Genomic DNA, 16,828 nt, shown 5'->3' with positions numbered 1-16,828 from the left:
TAGTTGCTCGCATTCAGCATCAAGACAAGGCATATAGTTAGCACGTCTCCCACAAGGAATGGCTTGGGAAGCTGCTTTGAAGATGGCTTGGTGGAAGCGCCTGTAGGAATCTTCAGAGGGGATAGAGTTAATTGGAATTGCAGGAATAGATTTGTTGGTAAGATCACTGAACAGACGCCAGTTTGCTTTCCGAAAGTTCCGTCTTAGTTTCTCCGAGCACAGAATCAGTGGGAGCTGGAGACCAATGTGGATGATAGCTGGGCGGTGATGACTGTGCGGGAAGATCTTGAGAACGTGTCTCGTAGCGGGAAAGGTTTGGCCGTTGACTGTGCTAATCCAGCACAGGTCGGGTGATGAGTCTTTATTCCACCTAGCACTGTGAAAAGAGCCTGGCTGTTTGGGATCGTATAATAGGGAGAGGTCATTTGCTGAAGCCCAGTCGGCTAAGATAGAGCCATCAGCACGAGTGGAGGAATATCCCCAGTCTTGGTGATGACTATTAAAGTCTCCAACGTAAATGACTGGGTGATTTGGGCTAGGCAGGACCTCATTATCCCATGAGGCACTGGGAGGCTTATATACGTTGACGAGCTGAATAGTTTCAATAGTAATGGAGTCGTAGAAGGTCGAAGAGGCCGTATGGTAAACGTCCACAAGACACGATTTGGCATAGATGGCTCGGCCGTGTTTAGGATGGAGATTATAGCATATTAAATTGAATCCACTGATGGTGAATCGAGCAGCTTCATCAACTGCTATATGTGTTTCTTGTAGGCAAATAACATCTGCCTGATGCTGTATCGCCAATTGACCAATAAGAACGCGTTTGGCAAAGGACAGCCCCTCAACATGAAGTTGGAGGACTCGAAGAGCAGGACCAACAGCTTGAAAGCTGTAAGGAGCTGCTTGTTGCTGGCTTTGAAAGTGACTGGGATCCATGTGGATTCAGTCTGCTAGGAAGGATCATCAGTTTCCCCAATGAATGGGTACTCATGGGATGCACCACGGGAAGGTCGATCCAATGCACCCAAATCACTAATAAAAAATTTTCAAGTGGGTCAGGTCATGGCATACCCAGTTAAGTGCACTATTACCAAGCACAAGGACAGTGGCTGGAGCCCCCACTCCCCACCTGCAGGGGATCCACTTCAAAGTAGTGAAGCAGGTCTACAGGTGTCTTTCTCTCTCTCTCTGCTGGTATGCTTCTAATTCTGCTTCTAAAAACCTCTTCTGTTTCATTTGGTCTAATCCCCCCTGCTTAACACTGTATTCTATTTACATAACCATTGTTAACTAAGCACCACCCTCCCTCCAGGGCATTGGTGGTTCAGTGGTAGAATTCTCACCTGCTCCGCCCCCTCTCCTTGTCACACCCTGATTTTCACCAGTCTCTTTTCTCTCCACCCTCTCTACGTCACATCCTGTTTACACCCTCCTTGGCAAGTATATATATAAGGACAGGTTTGTGAGTTTTCAGTTTAGTTTAGTTTTTAGTTTAGCTTGGCTTAGATTGTGCTGTGTCCTGCATGAAGAGATACTGCGTACAACCCAGCCATGAGTCCCTGGTAGTCTATGTCTCCATTCTCGAAGCTAGTCCGATATCTCTCTATCTGCCTGTTCTCTCTCAGTTTCTTTCTATGCTAATAAATAATAAAACAGAAAGAAAAAAGGAAAATACAAAATTTAAAAATATGATATAAATAAAAAAGTTGAGTTAATTTTCAGACCAAGGAGGCAGATCAAAGCTAATCTCCTCCTACTTCAAAAAAAATATTCCATATTTGTTTTAATGAGAAGAAGATAACCAGAACATCATTCTAACAAACAGAGTACAGGGAATGAATTTGGGACCTTAAATACAAGTGTTGAACTCTACTGCTATACCTCCAAGTTCTCTATTGTATGTACTTTGGAAACATTCAAATTCTGTAAAACAAACATTTACGGTCTGGAAGACAGGTTTCAGAGATCCTTTGGATAGGTTTGGCAGTCATGTTGGCTCTATAATAATTCCCTAGACTGTGCTGGAATCATAAAAGAGAATTCTATAGATGGTAACTATTCAGAATTTCAGTTTCAAAATTTATAGTCATTAAGCTCAAGTATGAAGAAGAAAATAACTTCTTATCAATTATTCCCATTTGGAAGTCGAGCCTTAGTGTCTTGGGTTAAGCGCACATGGTGCGAAGCACAAGGACCGGAATAAGAATCCCGGTTTGAGCCCAGGGCTCCCCACCTGCAGGGGAGTCGCTTCATAGGCGGTGAAGCAGGTCTGCAGGTGTCTATCTTTGTCTCCCCGTCTCTTCCCCTCCTCTCTACATTCCTCTTTGTTCTATCTAACAATGACTACATCAATAACAACAACAATAATAACTACAAAAACAATAAATAAAAAAGCAAGGGCAACAAAAGGGAAAACAAATAAATAAAAATTAAAAAAAATATTCCCATTGTACTTTTCTCACTAAAGCAATGAATACATTACCTGGAGATCTAGGTGTAACACACACACACACACACACTCATGCACACACACACATTTTAAACCAGAGTACTGCTTTGCTCTAGTTTATGATGGTGATGGGGATTGAACCTAGGGGTCCAGAGCCTCAAGCATGAGAATCTTTTGGACAACCATTATGTCATCTCCCCAGTCCCATGTTTCTGTTTTGTAGAGCCTGGGCCTTGAGCATGTGCACTATCACTCTTCTTACATGAACATTTTTATCATTCAGAAAGAGGGAGGGGCAGAGATTCCACAGCACCAAAGCCTCCCCCAGTGCTTTGCTGTGGTGTTTCCATGTGATGCCAAGACTCAAATCTGGTCCACGTGTGTGATAAGACAAGTGTCCTTCCAGGTGAGATATCTCTGTGGTCTCTATTCACTTTTTTCTTAGTTAATTTCCAGTTTCATCCTTTCTTCTATGTGATTTCATTCACAATTTCTGCCCCCAGTATAATTTCCAATCAATATCTAAAAAACAATTTATGGTCATATTATGTGTAATAAGTGAATTTTGATAAAAGAGAGAGAAATAAGATTTAAATGGCTATCCAATTCACTTTGAGCTTTATGAAATTTCCAAATTTGTTGGCATAAAGTTATATGCCATATTTCATTATTCTCTTCCTGGCCTAGCTTTTGATTTTTCTTATTTTCTCTCTTAACTATTGTTTCCTACTTTACTGATTTCCAATCTCTTATTCTTATTACTTTTTAAATTTACAGTTTACAGTTTATCTTATGTTTTACTCACTCATCTTTTTCTAGTTCCTTATGATGAAAGTGGTTACATTAAGATGCTTTTTTTTTTGTTTGTTTCCAGTGTTATTGTGGCTGGGTGCCGGCATTACAAATCCAATGCTCCTGGGGGCCATTTTTCCATTTTACTGGTTAGGACATAGAGATATTGAGAGAGAAGGAGGAGATAGAGAGGGAGAGAGAAAAATTGACACCTGCAGACCTGCTTCACCACTTGTGAAGCATCACCTCTGCTGGAGGGTCCTTGTGCTTAGTACTGTGAGTGCTTAACCGCCTGCCCCCAAGATCATTCTTTTCTAATGTAGCATTTTAATGCTAAGTTTTCCTTTAGATTTATCTCCCCTTGCCCCACACGAGGGGTTCACTGGGATTTCACACATGTATGATTCCACTAGTCCTACTGGAATTTTTTTTTCTAGACAAGGTGAGAGACAGAAGCATGGCTCCACTGCTCATGAAGCTTCCCTTTTGCATGGTGTCCCCATGTGCAGACCAACGTCTGAACCCAGGCCCTCACACATAGTGAAATGTGCATGTCACTGGGTAAGTTATTCTCCAGCCTATCTTTTGATTTCCTTCTTTTTTTTTATTTTGATTTTTTTTTGCTTTTATTTCCCTTTTGTTGTCCTTGTTGTTTTATTGTTGTTGTAGTTATTATTGTTGTTGTTGTTGATGTCATCGTTGTTGGATAGGACAGAGAGAAATGGAGACAGGAAGGGAAGACAGAGATAGGGAGAGAAAGATAGACACCTGCAGACCTGCTTCACTGTTTGTGAAGCAACCCTTTTGCAGGTGGGGAGCCGGGGGTTCAAACTGGGATCCTTATGCTGGCCCTTGTGCTTAGCGCCACTTGCGCTTAACCCCATGTGCTACCACCTGATACCCTTGATTTATAAATTTCTTTTTCAGTATTTTATTTTATTTTTGCCACCAGGGTTATTGCTAGGACTCAGTGCTTAGGTGATTCCAGTGTTCCCAACAACCATTCTCCCCCTTTTCTTTTCCTTTCTTTTCTTTTCTCTTCTTCCTTCTTACTTTCTCTTTCTCTCTTTTCTCCCTTCTTTTTTTTTATAGTAGGTGGGAGTGGGAGAGCAGAGAGAGAGAGAGAGAAGGAGAGACACCTGCAGCACTGTTTCATCACTTGGAAAGCTTTCCTTCTGCTGGTGGTGACCTGGGGCTTGTACATGGTAACATGTATGGACTACTGGGTGTGACATCACCTAGTCCCCCTTTTTATTTTTTTTATACAACCTGTGAGTATGTAGTATTGTTTAGTTTTCAAATATTTAAGATTATCTCAGATATCTGTAATGGATTTTAAATTTAATTCAACTTGGATCAGAGAATATATTTTCTATGGCCTAAATCCTTTTGAATTTATTGAGACATATTATATAGCTCATAATAGTTTGTAGGTGAACTCCATATGGATCGAAATGAAACACAGATTATGAAACTTCTCAGAGAAAGCATAGATGTTCTGTGGTCTTAAGTTAGATAAAAGTTTCTCAGACAAAACATCAAAGCATGACTTATAAAAGGGGAATTAGTAACTAACTTTTATCAAAATTGGAACTTTTTTTTTTCCTTGCCTCCGGGGTTATCGCTGGGGCTCAGTGCCTGCACTACGAATCCACTGCTCCTGGAGGCCATTTTTTTCCAACTTTTGTTTTTGTTTTTGGATAGAACAAAGAGAAATTGAGAGGGGAGGGGAAGGTAAAAGAGAGAGAGAGAAAGATAAATAATTGCAGAGCTGCTTCACCGCTTGTGAAGCAACCTCCCTGCAGGTGCGGAGCGAGGAGCTCAAACTAGGATCCTTGCGCAGGTCCTTGTGCTTAGTTCTATGTCCACCACCGTCCAGCCTCCAGAACTTCTCTTCTAATGACACTGGTAAGGAATGAAAAGCCAAATTACGGTCTGGGAAAAAAATATTTGCAAACTGCATATTTGAGAAAAGATCTGTGGACCAGACTCTGTGAATAAGTCCCCCAAACTCAATAATAAGAAAGCAAACCACCCAGCAAGAGATTTGAACAGACACTTCACCAAGTGCGAGGTCCAGATGGCAAATAAACAATGAAAAGATGCTTGACAACATTAGCACTCTGGAAACACAAGTTAAAAGCACAGTGAGACACCACTGCACTGAGAATATCTAAAAGCAAAGCCACCGACGACCCGCCCACGTGTTGAAAAGACATGGAACAAGGACATGTGATTCTCATTCGCTATTGGGGGTGATGTCAAATAGGATACTGACTTGGGAAACAGTCTGGCAAATAATCAACGACTAAGCATACGTCTACCAGATGATGCAACTATTTATTCCATTCCTAAGTATGTATAGAAAAGAAATGAGGGAGTTGGGCAGTAGCGCAGTGGGGTAAGCGCACGGGGCGCAAAGCGCAAGGACTGGCCTAAGGATCCGTGTTTGAGCCCCTGGCTCCCCACCTACAGGGGGGAGTCTCTTCACAAGTGGTGAAGTAGGTCTGCGGGTGTCTATCTTTCTCTTCCCCTTTCTGTCTTCCCCTCCTCTCTCTATTTCTCTCTGTCCTATCTAACAACAAAGACATCAATAACATCTACAACAATAAAAAGCAACAAGGGCAACAAAAGGGAAAATAAAGAAACATAAAATATTAAAAAGAAAAGAAATGAAGCCTACGTCCATTCAAATATGTACACACACATAATTACATCATCTTTATTTGAAACTGATCCAAATAGAGTAATCCAAATATCTATCAATCAACTGATAATGCAATCATTGTGATCTATCCATTCTAGACCAGGGCTTGACTGGGATTATGAGGTGAGAGTAGTGGGTAAGGCTTTGGGAGGGAGTTGTTGAAAATGTTCTAAAATCTCTTCTGTTGGTTGTCAGAAAAGTCATGACATTTTTTGCATAGAAAAATACATTGCGGGAGTCGGGTGGTAACACAGAGGGTTAAGCGCAGGTGGCGCAAAGCGCAAGGACCAGCACAATGATCCTGGTTCAAGTCCCCAGATCCCCACCTGCAGGGGAGTCGCTTCACAAGCAGTGAAGCAGGTCTGCAGGTGTCTGCCTTTCTCTCCCCCTCTCTGTCTTCCCCTCCTCTTTCCATTTCTCTCTGTCTTATCCAACAACCACAACAATAACTACAACAATAAAACAACAAGGACAACAAAAGGGAATATATATATATATATATATATATGTCGTGACTTTTCTGACAACCCAGTAGTATATGACAATATCCTAAAAGCCGTCAGACACTTTAGATGGGTAAGTTGTATGATCTGTTAATTCTATCTCAATAGAGCTGTTATTTAAGAAAAAGCAATTCTGGGGCCAGGTGGTGGAGCATCTGGTTAAGTGCACACATTACAGTGTGCAAGGACCCAGGTTCAAGCCCCTAGTTCCCACCTGCAGGGGGAGAGCTTCACAACTGGTGAAGCAGGTCTGCAGGTGTCTTTCTCCCTCTCTATTTGGCCCACCTCTCTCGATCTCTGGCTATCTCTATCCAATAAATGAAAGATAATAAAAAAAGTTTTAAAAAATTTTTTAAAAAATGATTCCAAAATCACTTTGGTGTTGGGCCTTTGCTAAATGTGTGAACTCAGTGCTTACAGTTATGGTTGCTACTTAGCGTAGCCAACCTTAGATTCTGTCCTTCATCTGCATTTATCTTAGCCTTATTTTACTGGGCTTCCATAAATTTACTGCAGTTCAGATCATGACCATTTCAATTTATCTTGCTTTTCGTTTTATTGTCTGTGTGCGTGTGTGCACGTGTGTGCACATGAATGGGTATGTGTAATCAGGGCCTAGAATATTTCATTATCCCACCACCTTTTCATCCAGATAAAGACAGACATAAAGGCAGAGACAGAAAGCACCAGAGCTTCTTTTCAGACCGTAGCACCACCTATGTCATGCCTAGACTTGAACCTAAGGCATAAGCATGGCTAGGCATACACCTTACCTGGTGAGCTATCTCTCCAACCTCCCCCCTTTTGTTTTTAAATATAAAACTTCTCCAAACTGTAACTTTGAAATCAGAATACACCAAACTATTAAGTCTATATTAATATTTTAAACATCTATTTATTAGTGATTTAATATTGGTTTCTAAAATTATAAGATAACAGGGAATATATACTCTCACCTTTCTCACCACCAGAGTTCTATGTCCTCATTCCCTCCACTGGAAACTAGTAGTTCTCTCAAGGTCACAGATAAGAGATGACTATTATTTCTATCACTATCTATCTATATTTATATATATTTGTCCTTTTTTTTCCCTGTGATCTTGCCTTCTCTTCTGTTCTAAGTGACACCTACTACTTCCAAGTGTGTGTATGTGTGTGAGAGAGACAGAGAGACAGAGAGGGAGGGAGAGAGAGAGAGAGACAGAGAGAGAGAGGGAGGGAGGGAGAGAGAGAGAGAGAGAGAGAGAGAGAGAGAGAGAGAGAGCTCTTACAAATTGTAACATGGTCTTCAGTTTCCTTAATGCAGGTCCTTGCGTTTTGCGCCATGTGCGCTTAACCTGCTGCACTACTGCCCCGCCCCTGGTCTTCAGTTTCCTAAACTCCATCAAAACATTGCTACCACATTGAGAATATAAGAAATATTTTTGTTTGTTTGTTTGTTTGTTTGTTTTGCCTCTAGAGTTATCGCTGGGGCTCGGTGCCTGCACCACGAGTTCACTGCTCCTGGAGGCTATTTTTTCCCCTTTTGTTGCTCTTGTTTTATCGTTGTTACAGTTATTATTATTATTGTTATTGATGTCATTGTTGTTGGCTAGGACAGAGAGTAATGGAGAGAGAAGGGGAAGACAGAGAGGGAGGAGAGAAAGACACCTGCAGACCTGCTTCACTGCTTGTGAAGCAACCCTTTTGTAGGTGGGCACCCGGGGGCTCGAACTGGGTTCCTGACGCTGGTCCCTATGCTTGGTGCCATGTGCGCTTAACCCGCTGCGCTACCGCCCGACGCCCAAGAAACAATTTTTTAAAAGTCACTGTGGATTTTTTTTTTTTTACCTGAAAATAAAGCTAGATGCAGGCCCAGTGTTACACTTTAAAACCTTATAAAAATAGAAGGGAGTAGAAGGGAAACCACTATCCTTTACCCAGCTGGGATTATATAAAATGCCAGCAAAACTGATGGTGGTATCTCAAGCTGGAAGGTCACCCCATTTATGTGTTTAATCAGGCACTTCACAATGAAAGCTATTTCTCAAAGTAGGTTTTGTTGCCTTGCAACCGAGAAGAAAGCCCGTTTTGGAAAACAAAACGTTCGTCTGGTTTTCCTTTTGTAAGTCTGGGCAAAGTGGCAACTACTTTGGACTTAGAATTAACTGAAAGAAAGGCCTCTGGAGCGGAGCGGAGGCTGGTGAGAAAGCAGGTCTCTCTTAAAACTGCCTTTCGTTCTCAGCTGTACCTTATAATAAACCAAAGTCTGAGTGCTTGCAGATGCAGAGATTCCTGTTTGGGGGCGGGGTGGGGATGGGTGTGTGTGTGGAATCAACCATTCTACTTCAGAGACAAGGAATATGTGAACCAAGGCTGGTATAAAGAGCACAAGGAAGTGTAGCCACTTTGTTTTTCTGTGAAGACACCTTCTCTGGCCTTTGGGCCGCACAGATTGTCCTTGCAACTGTACACGGTGCATGGCTGCCCCGGGGTCGTTCCTTCCTTGTTCTGTGGTGCATTGTGGAGCAGAGCTTGGAAGAGAGCTGGCGACTCAAATCACAAGTAGAGAGCTCGGAGACCTTGCAACCTGTTGAACGAAGGCGAGAATGAATGAACCTTCAGGAACCTTCACTCCAACTCCCTCAAAAGCTCCAGATGACAACGTTAGAATTAAAAATAGATAGGTAGGTAGATTATATATATTATATTTGATCCGCAAGAGGAAACAAAATAGGAGCACGGAGTAAGAAGGAAAAAAAAAGAAAAAAAAAAAAAGATCAGGCAGGAAAGCTGGCGCCCCAGAAGCCAACACGCAGACAGACACGCGGCTGGCAGCTCAAGCCCCGCCCCCAAGGCATGCCCCGCCCCCTTTCCCTGCCCACGCCCATGCGCATGCGTCGCCGGGAGCGCGCGCCGCCAGTCGGAGCGCCGGCGCCGGGGGCGCGCCGCCGGCAGAGGGTTTGACGTGGCAGTTCCCAGCCCAGCAGCAACTCGGGGCGCGCGAGCCGCCTGTGGAGACGCCGGGCCCGGGAGCCTCGGCCGCGGCGGGAGCTGCTTCACCGGGCGCAACCGGCACTCGGAGCAGAGCGCGGGCTCGCTGGAAGCCGGCCGACCAGGTAAACGCCCCGGCCGGCCGATGCGGACGGGACAGCCCGCTTTCCTTTAGGGGCGGGGGGGCGGGGGGTGCTCACCTGCGGCGGGCGGGGAGGGGGCGCTCTGCCCGGGGCTTTTCTTGCAGTTTGAACCCTGGGAGGTGGGGCTGGGGAGGGGGTCCCGGGAGAGAGGAAGGGTGGGCGTGGGCTTCCCCCCATCTTTGTGTCTCAAGATGCAGGAACCGCCGTGCTGGGGTGGAGGGTGGGGGGTCCGGGCTGGGGGGGGAGCCCTCAGCGACCACCGCCTGGGGGGGACGGAGCTCGGGGTGGTGGTGCTGGGTTTGCATGGCTGCCAGCCGGCGCCTCTGCACTCTGCACCCCCCGCACACATACACACTCACACACACACTTCCTTTCCTTTCCTTTCCTTTCCTTTCCTTTCCTTTCCTTTTTTTTTTTTCCTTCTCTTTCCCGGAGGAGGGGCGTGTTGGCAAATCAGCCGGGTTGGGAAAAAAAAAAAAAGGCAACTGTGTTTGCAAAACTGGGGGTGGAACTGGGGTGTGTGTGTGTGTGTGTGTGTAGGGGGGGATCCCGACTTGTCTGCCACCCCCACCTACACTCAGACACACAGACACACACGCACAGACACACAGTTCTTGCAACTCAGGTCCAGGAGGGGTGAATGCACCTGGGGCAAGGAGTCGTCAGGGCGACCTGATTGATGGGGAGCTGGGGTGGAAGGAAGTGTGTGTGTGTGTGTGTGTGTGTGTGTGTGTGTGTTTCTGTGTGAGTGTGTATGAGTGTGTATGTGTGTGAGTGTGTGTGTGTGTGTGTGTAGAGGGGCTCCCACCCCCGCCCCCGCCCCCGCCCCCAGGTTGGGATCCTAGGCCTGCTCCTTCCGCCCAGTGGCTCCCTGCCATGTCGCGGCTGGAAGCTGAGTCAGGTTTCTGTAACTTGTGTAAGTTTGACGTGGCACCTCGGGCTGCTGGAGGACCAAGCTGCTGCTTCCTTTCCTCTTTCCCTCCCCACCCCCCCATCCACCCAACACCCGGGGCGCGAGAAGGACCCGGGGACCCCGGGCGGCAGGGGCGGGGTGGGGGTGGGGGCTGCGTCTTGCTCCCCCACATTCCGCGCGTTTCTCGCCTCGCTGTCACTGAGCAACAGGCGGCTCCGAGGTGTGCGGCTGCTGACTTCCCCAATGGGCTTGGTTAGATGAGCTCGGCCAAAGCTCAGGTTGCCACGTCCCTCTCTCTCTCTCTCTCTCTCTCCTTCAGTGTTCCCCTTCCCAGGAGAAGGAAAGTGATCTCACAATCTTTATTTTGTAGTAGTGATTTGATAATGGTTAACAAGATTGTAAGATGACAGGGGGACAATTCCATAGAGTTCTCACGTCCAGAGTTCCATGTCCCATCCTCTCTCTTTCTCTCTCTTTCTCTCTCTCTCTCTCTCTCTGAAGCTTCCCTCTTCTTTATCCCACTGGGAGTATGGACCAAAATTCTTTTTTAATTTAATTTAATTTTTTTAATTTTTATTTATTTTCTCTTTTGTTGCCCTTGTTTCAGTTATTGTTGTTGTTACTGATGTCATCCATCGTTGTTGGATAGGACAGAGAGAAATGGGAAGAGGAGGGGGAGAGAAAGAGAGACACCTGCAGACCTGCTTCACCGCTTGGGCCCTCGAACTGGGATCCGTCCTTGCTCTTTGCACCACCTGCGCTTAACCCGCTGCGCTACCACCCGACTCCCCCCTTTTTAAAAAAATTTTTAGGAGTGATTTAATAATGATTAACAAGATTGTAAGGTAACAGGGGTACAACTCCATACAGTTCCTCCACCAGAGTTCCATGTCCCAATCCCCACCATTGGAAGCTTCCCTATTCTTTATTCCCCTCTGGGAGTGTGGACCAAAATTCTTTATGGGATGTAGAAGGTGGAAGGTCTGGCTTCTGTAATTGCTTCTCCTCTGGACATGGATATTAGCAGGTGGATCCATACCCCCAGGTTGTTTCTGTCTTTCCCTAATGGGACAGGGATCTGGAGAGGTGGGGTTCCAGGATGCAATGGTGGCCTATGTTTGGAAAAACTTGGCAAGCCGGAATGCCAGTTCCTGAAGCTAGATAGATTTATTTCAGGGCCGAGCAGGCATCACCTAATCTCTGGCATCATGAAATTAGCATCAGGAAAGAAAAGGAAGCTCGTGCTTATGCTGGGTAAAAAAACAGGAGAGAAACTGTAGAACTGGTGTTTTGGCTTTTTGATCTTTTAATCCAGAAAGGCTTTTTAGAGGTTTTATTTTGTTAAGGGCAACCAGGGAACCGCTTATGTTATGCCACACAGCTAAGTGTTGGCAAGTTGGGAGTAAGAGTCCACTTCTCGTGTCAGCATTTGCAGACTTTTGTGTCTGTCTGCTTATAAAAAACTATCTGATAGGGAGTCGGGCAGTAGCGCAGTGAGTTAAGCGCATATGATGCAAAGCGCAAAGACAGACTTAAGGTTCCCGGTTCGAGCCCCCGGCTCCCCACCTGCAGGGGAGTCGCTTCACAGGTGGTGAAGCAGGTCTGTAGGTGTCTATCTTTCTCTCCCCCTCTCTGTCTTCCCCTCTTCTCTCCTTTTCTCTCTGTCGTATCTAACAGTAATGACATCAATAACAACAACTACAACAACAATAAAAAGACAACAAGGGCAACAAAAGAGAAAATAAATAAATAAAATAAAATAAAAACAACAAACTATCTGATAATACTAGTATGAAAATGCCTCTGATTTTTATGAAATCTTGGGGAGGGGGTGAAACTGTAAAAACCGCTCCTTGTTGAAGGTTCTATGTAAGCTCAAGATAATTCTATTGTGTTTGCAAGTGTGTGTGTGTGTGTGTGTGTGTGTGTGTCTGTCTGTCTGTCTATAAACACTTGAAATTGCACCTCCCCATTCCCTTGCACATGTGTACCTCAGTTCTCAGAGGCATGGTATTGAAATTAGAAAGACAGGATCTTCTTTGGAGAAACTCTTCAATAAACATAGATTGCTATCTGACTTGTGTAACTTATGACTCAGAAAATGAGTCCATTATCAACTTCTTTATCTCTTGCTGTGTTTATTGGACTTTTGATTTTTCATCGTCCTAATTGTCTGATTATAAGGACTCATTTAAGAGTACCACAGAAACAGCAACTGTAGACTACTGGAACATCTGTTGTTCAGTCAATAGAATGTGATGTGATTATTGGAGTGATGTGCTCTGTGCTAAAACCAAAGGCACAAAAATAGTAAGAGGACCAGAGAGGAAACTTAGCTGTAGTACTCATGCTTTGCATGAGTGAGACCCTGGGTTTGACCCCTGGGTCTAGGTAAAATGATACAATACAATAAAATACAATAAAATAAAATCTCCAATACAATAAAATCAAATGTAGATTACATTTAAAAGTTTTCAGTTGGTCGTTAGACTGATGAGTGATTACTTTTTAGTCTTCTCATGAATGAATGCTTGGCAGCTGTTACTCAGATCTCATGCCTGAAGGTTTGCCCAGGATTATAGAAGTGAGCTATTAAACTCCATGAAGCTATAGCTAGAGCCCTTTTTAAGGGATATTATGATATATTGAAGATGTCTCAGACCACTGTAAACATTTATCACGGAGTTTATATTTTAATGGCACTGAGTGATTCTGGTTGACTTGTTTTAGTAGCATTAAACCAGACTAGGAAAATAGCACCATGGTTATACATTTCATGAAAAGCATGGCATCACCATATGCTGGAGTTGATCAGTGTTCTGGTTTAAAAAAAAAAAATAGCATTAAACTTTCTAATTGACATTTTTTTTCTCCTTCTGTTCCAGGGCTCTTTTGTAGAACTGTCCCTTGGAATGATATTTTCATAATGAGCCAACAAGGTTATGTGGCTACACCCCCCTACTCCCAGTCCCAGCCTGGAATAGGCCTTTCTCCACCACATTATGGGCACTACGGGGACCCAGCTCACTCAACTTCTCCACCAGGTAAAGTGTATCTTAATGTTGTTGTTGCTGCTGCTTTAGTTAGTTCTTTTTATTTAGAGATATATGAATTCTAAGAAGTGTCCTTTTGTTGATTTTATATATATATATATATATATATATATATATATATATATATATTGTCCCTGTATGAAATTCCTTTAATAAACTATAAGGAGCATTATTTTGGCCCATACTGATTATAGACTTCTGGGGTTCAGAAACATAAGTTGTAAAAAAAAAAAAAAAAAAGTTTTGGGAGCATTGAATGATCATGGCATGAATGGACCAATGGCTTGAAGTTATAGCATTTTGGGGAAGAGACTTATAGAAGAAGTCTGTATCATTAGTTTGGTTATGGCATGGCTGTAACTGGTTTGTATTTTAGACTTGATCTTTTTTAAAGAATATTTTATTTTATTATTTATTTATTTATTAGATGGAGACACAGAGAAATTGAGAGGGAAGAGGAGCTAGAGAAGGAGAGTGACAGACACCTGCAGACCTGTTTCACCACTCGTGAAGCTTTCCCCCAGCAGGTGGGGACCAGGGGCTTGAACCCGGGTCCTTACGCACTGTAATATGTGCACTTAACCAGGCATGCCACCACCTGACCCCTTTAGACTTGTTCTTACTGTTAATCAGTGGTGTGAAGGTATTATAAAATTTCAATATATATTTAAAAAAAAAAAACTATGTACTTGTCTACACTATATCTGTACTACACATATACTTTATATATGATTACACATATGTTAACATCAATTTTGATATCAGAAAATATGACTATAGATTTGTAGTCTAAAATCCTTCAATGATTATAATAAAAAAAAAAAAAAAAAACACCTATTGACCAATACTGGTTGTTTTGAAATAGTGCACCTACAAGGTTTGTGGATGGCTACTCACGAGCAGAGTCGGGGTGTGCAGGCGTACTACGGAGTCGGGCCACCATCGCTGTGATGGGAGTCGACACAAGGAAGTCGCTTCTGCTCAGGGGGCTGGTCTGGGGATCAAGCTCTGAGGGCAGCAGTAACTTCCTTTAGGTCTGGTGGTCCTGGGAAAATTCTTAGGTAGAGTGGCTGTGGAGTCTTCCACTGCGCATCTCTTGAGGTCAGGAGGACTGAGTCAAAGACCGACCCAGGCTGTGCTGCATCACTTGTGCGCAGCGCGGTCGGCAGGGCCGAAGGAAGTAGTGTGGGGAGTCCTGATGTGACTGCACAGTCTGCGGAGGAACCTGCTTTGTGGCCGTGAATTCATACAGAAGTTGCCTCTACAGTTTAGTCCGCCCCTCGTTTTCCTCTTAGCCAGAGCCAACCCTCCCCCCCTTAGTGTTTGTATTCTTGCTTTTGTGGATTCTGTAGGAGCCATCAAATGCATCTTTCTATAGTTTCTATCAGGAAAAGTTGAGTCTCTCTCAGCATGTATACATATTATTCATAGTGACAACTGTGAATTGTTCCCTTTTTTTTTGTATACTTGTCAAAATCCAGTCTTAAAAGATTGAAAAAAATACACACACACACACACACACACACACACACACACACACACACACAGACTTAATCTTCTTGTTTGCCCTATTTTGCCGTGAAGGAAACAGTGTCTGGTATACTAGGAGTTACCCAAGGTCGCTGAACTTGGTGTAGCCAGGATTCATAGCTATGACTCTCCAGAAACAAAGAGCAAGCACTAGTCACACCTGTGGATGCTGCTCAATATTACTGGTCCTCCCTACCTGTCTTCACAGTGTACTTCTTAAGCACATAGTCATTTCACCAACTCTCCATCCTGCTGTCTCCATTCCTCCAGCTCTGTGTGGTCTTGGATGCTTCCCCAGAGTCCTTTGCTTTGGTGCAACACCAAAACCCAGTCCAAGTTTTAGTTTGTGTTTTTTTCTTTGTGTTCTAGTTTCTTAAGTTCTGCGTATGAGTGACATGATCATCCCAGATCACCCTTCTCTTGTTGGCTTATTTTGCTTAACATCACACTATTCCTTTATTTATTTTTCTCCTAGTGGCTGTCTAGACATCTCTTTTTATGAAATTCCTTTTCCCCCACACCACTTTACTACCTTCTACATGACCCTTAAGCCTTGCTGGTTCTCCTTTGTTCGTGTGTATGTGTGTGTGTGTGTGTGTGTGTGTGTGTGTGTGTGTGTATGTGTGTGTGTGTGAGAGAGAGAGAGAGAGAGAGAGAGATCTTAACTTCTCTCTGTAGGTTTTTCCTTACTCCATACCCAGTGTCTCTCCTAAGCTCAGATCTGTATTTTCATTCATCTACCTGTATAAATAGCAGTGAGTGTCTAAGATGGTTTAGTATTTTCCCATAAAATCTATTTCACATCTTATGCAGCAACACCATTCATTTATCCAAATGAGAAACTGTCACCATTAACAAGTGTATATAGCGGGCCCTGGGCAGTGGTGCACCTGGTTGAGTGCACATTACAAAGCTCAAGGACCCAGGTTCGAGCCCCTGATCCCTACCTGCAGTGGGAATGCTTTGCGAGTGGTGCAACAGGGCTGCAGGTGTCTCTCTGTCTCTCTCCCTCTCTATCTCCCTTTCCCTCTTGATTTCTGCCTGTCTGTATCCAATAAATAAATAAAAACCATTTTAAAAAAGAAAGTATATTTTACTTTCTCCAGTCCTTTTGGGACTGCTGGGTCCTTTTGGGGGTGATGGCAAGCCCCTTTCCTACCTGTTGCTTCCTTTCTATCCTCTCTTGCTCGTTAACCATTTCTTCTGGGTTACTTACATGATCTATTGATCATTATCCTTTTCAGGAAGATGAAATAGCATAATGGTTATGCAAAGAGACTCTCATACCTGCAGCCTTGAAGTCCCAGGTTCAATCACCCTGCACCACCATAAGCCAAGGCTGAGCAATGCTCTGGTACAAAAGAAAACAAACAAAAACAGTCATTATCTTTTCCTCTGTCACTGCCTCACTGCCATTCCCCAGTGACTTCTCATTGCCCCATGCTCCAGGCACATCTAAACTGCATAGTTCTTCACTGATTTCCCATCTTCCTCCCCCAGTCCCTCTGCCACATTCCCACTCCCATTCCACTAGATGTAATGAAGATGTTGGCGTTTGGAGACTGGATTGTGGCCTGACTTGACCTGACTGGCACGCCACACTACCCTTCTGCTTTTAGGCCCTCCTAGCAGCTGTGCAGGTGTCTCTACCTCTTGCCACAGCCTCGTGACAGATGTGCCTGGAGCAGAGACGTCACGCATTCAGTGTTGACACAATGAATGAATGACAGAGGGCTGCTCTCCTTAGCAGAGCATGCTAATG

At 44.0% G+C, this 16,828-nt stretch overlaps 1 protein-coding gene across 2 annotated transcripts in view; it reads left to right on the top strand.

Moving 5' to 3' along the window:
• The first annotated feature begins 9,341 nt into the window (after positions 1-9,341).
• The window catches only part of SEC24D (SEC24 homolog D, COPII coat complex component), a 134,073-nt gene continuing 126,586 nt past the window's right edge, over positions 9,342-16,828 (top strand). Inside the window, exons 1-2 of one of the 2 annotated variants that reach the window (XM_060177118.1) lie at positions 9,342-9,552; positions 13,369-13,527. In XM_060177118.1, the coding sequence (XP_060033101.1) occupies positions 13,410-13,527 (118 nt within the window). In that variant the 5' untranslated portion in view covers positions 9,342-9,552; positions 13,369-13,409. Of the gene's footprint in view, positions 9,553-13,368; positions 13,528-16,828 lie in introns of those variants that run through there. The other variant, XM_060177122.1, reaches the window with a different exon arrangement.

The sequence above is a fragment of the Erinaceus europaeus genome, chromosome 2 (assembly GCF_950295315.1).
Source record: "Erinaceus europaeus chromosome 2, mEriEur2.1, whole genome shotgun sequence".
In the NCBI taxonomy this organism is placed as follows: domain Eukaryota; kingdom Metazoa; phylum Chordata; class Mammalia; order Eulipotyphla; family Erinaceidae; genus Erinaceus; species Erinaceus europaeus.
The sequence above is the reverse complement of the archived record's forward strand: the minus strand, read 5'-3'. Positions and strand labels throughout refer to the sequence as shown.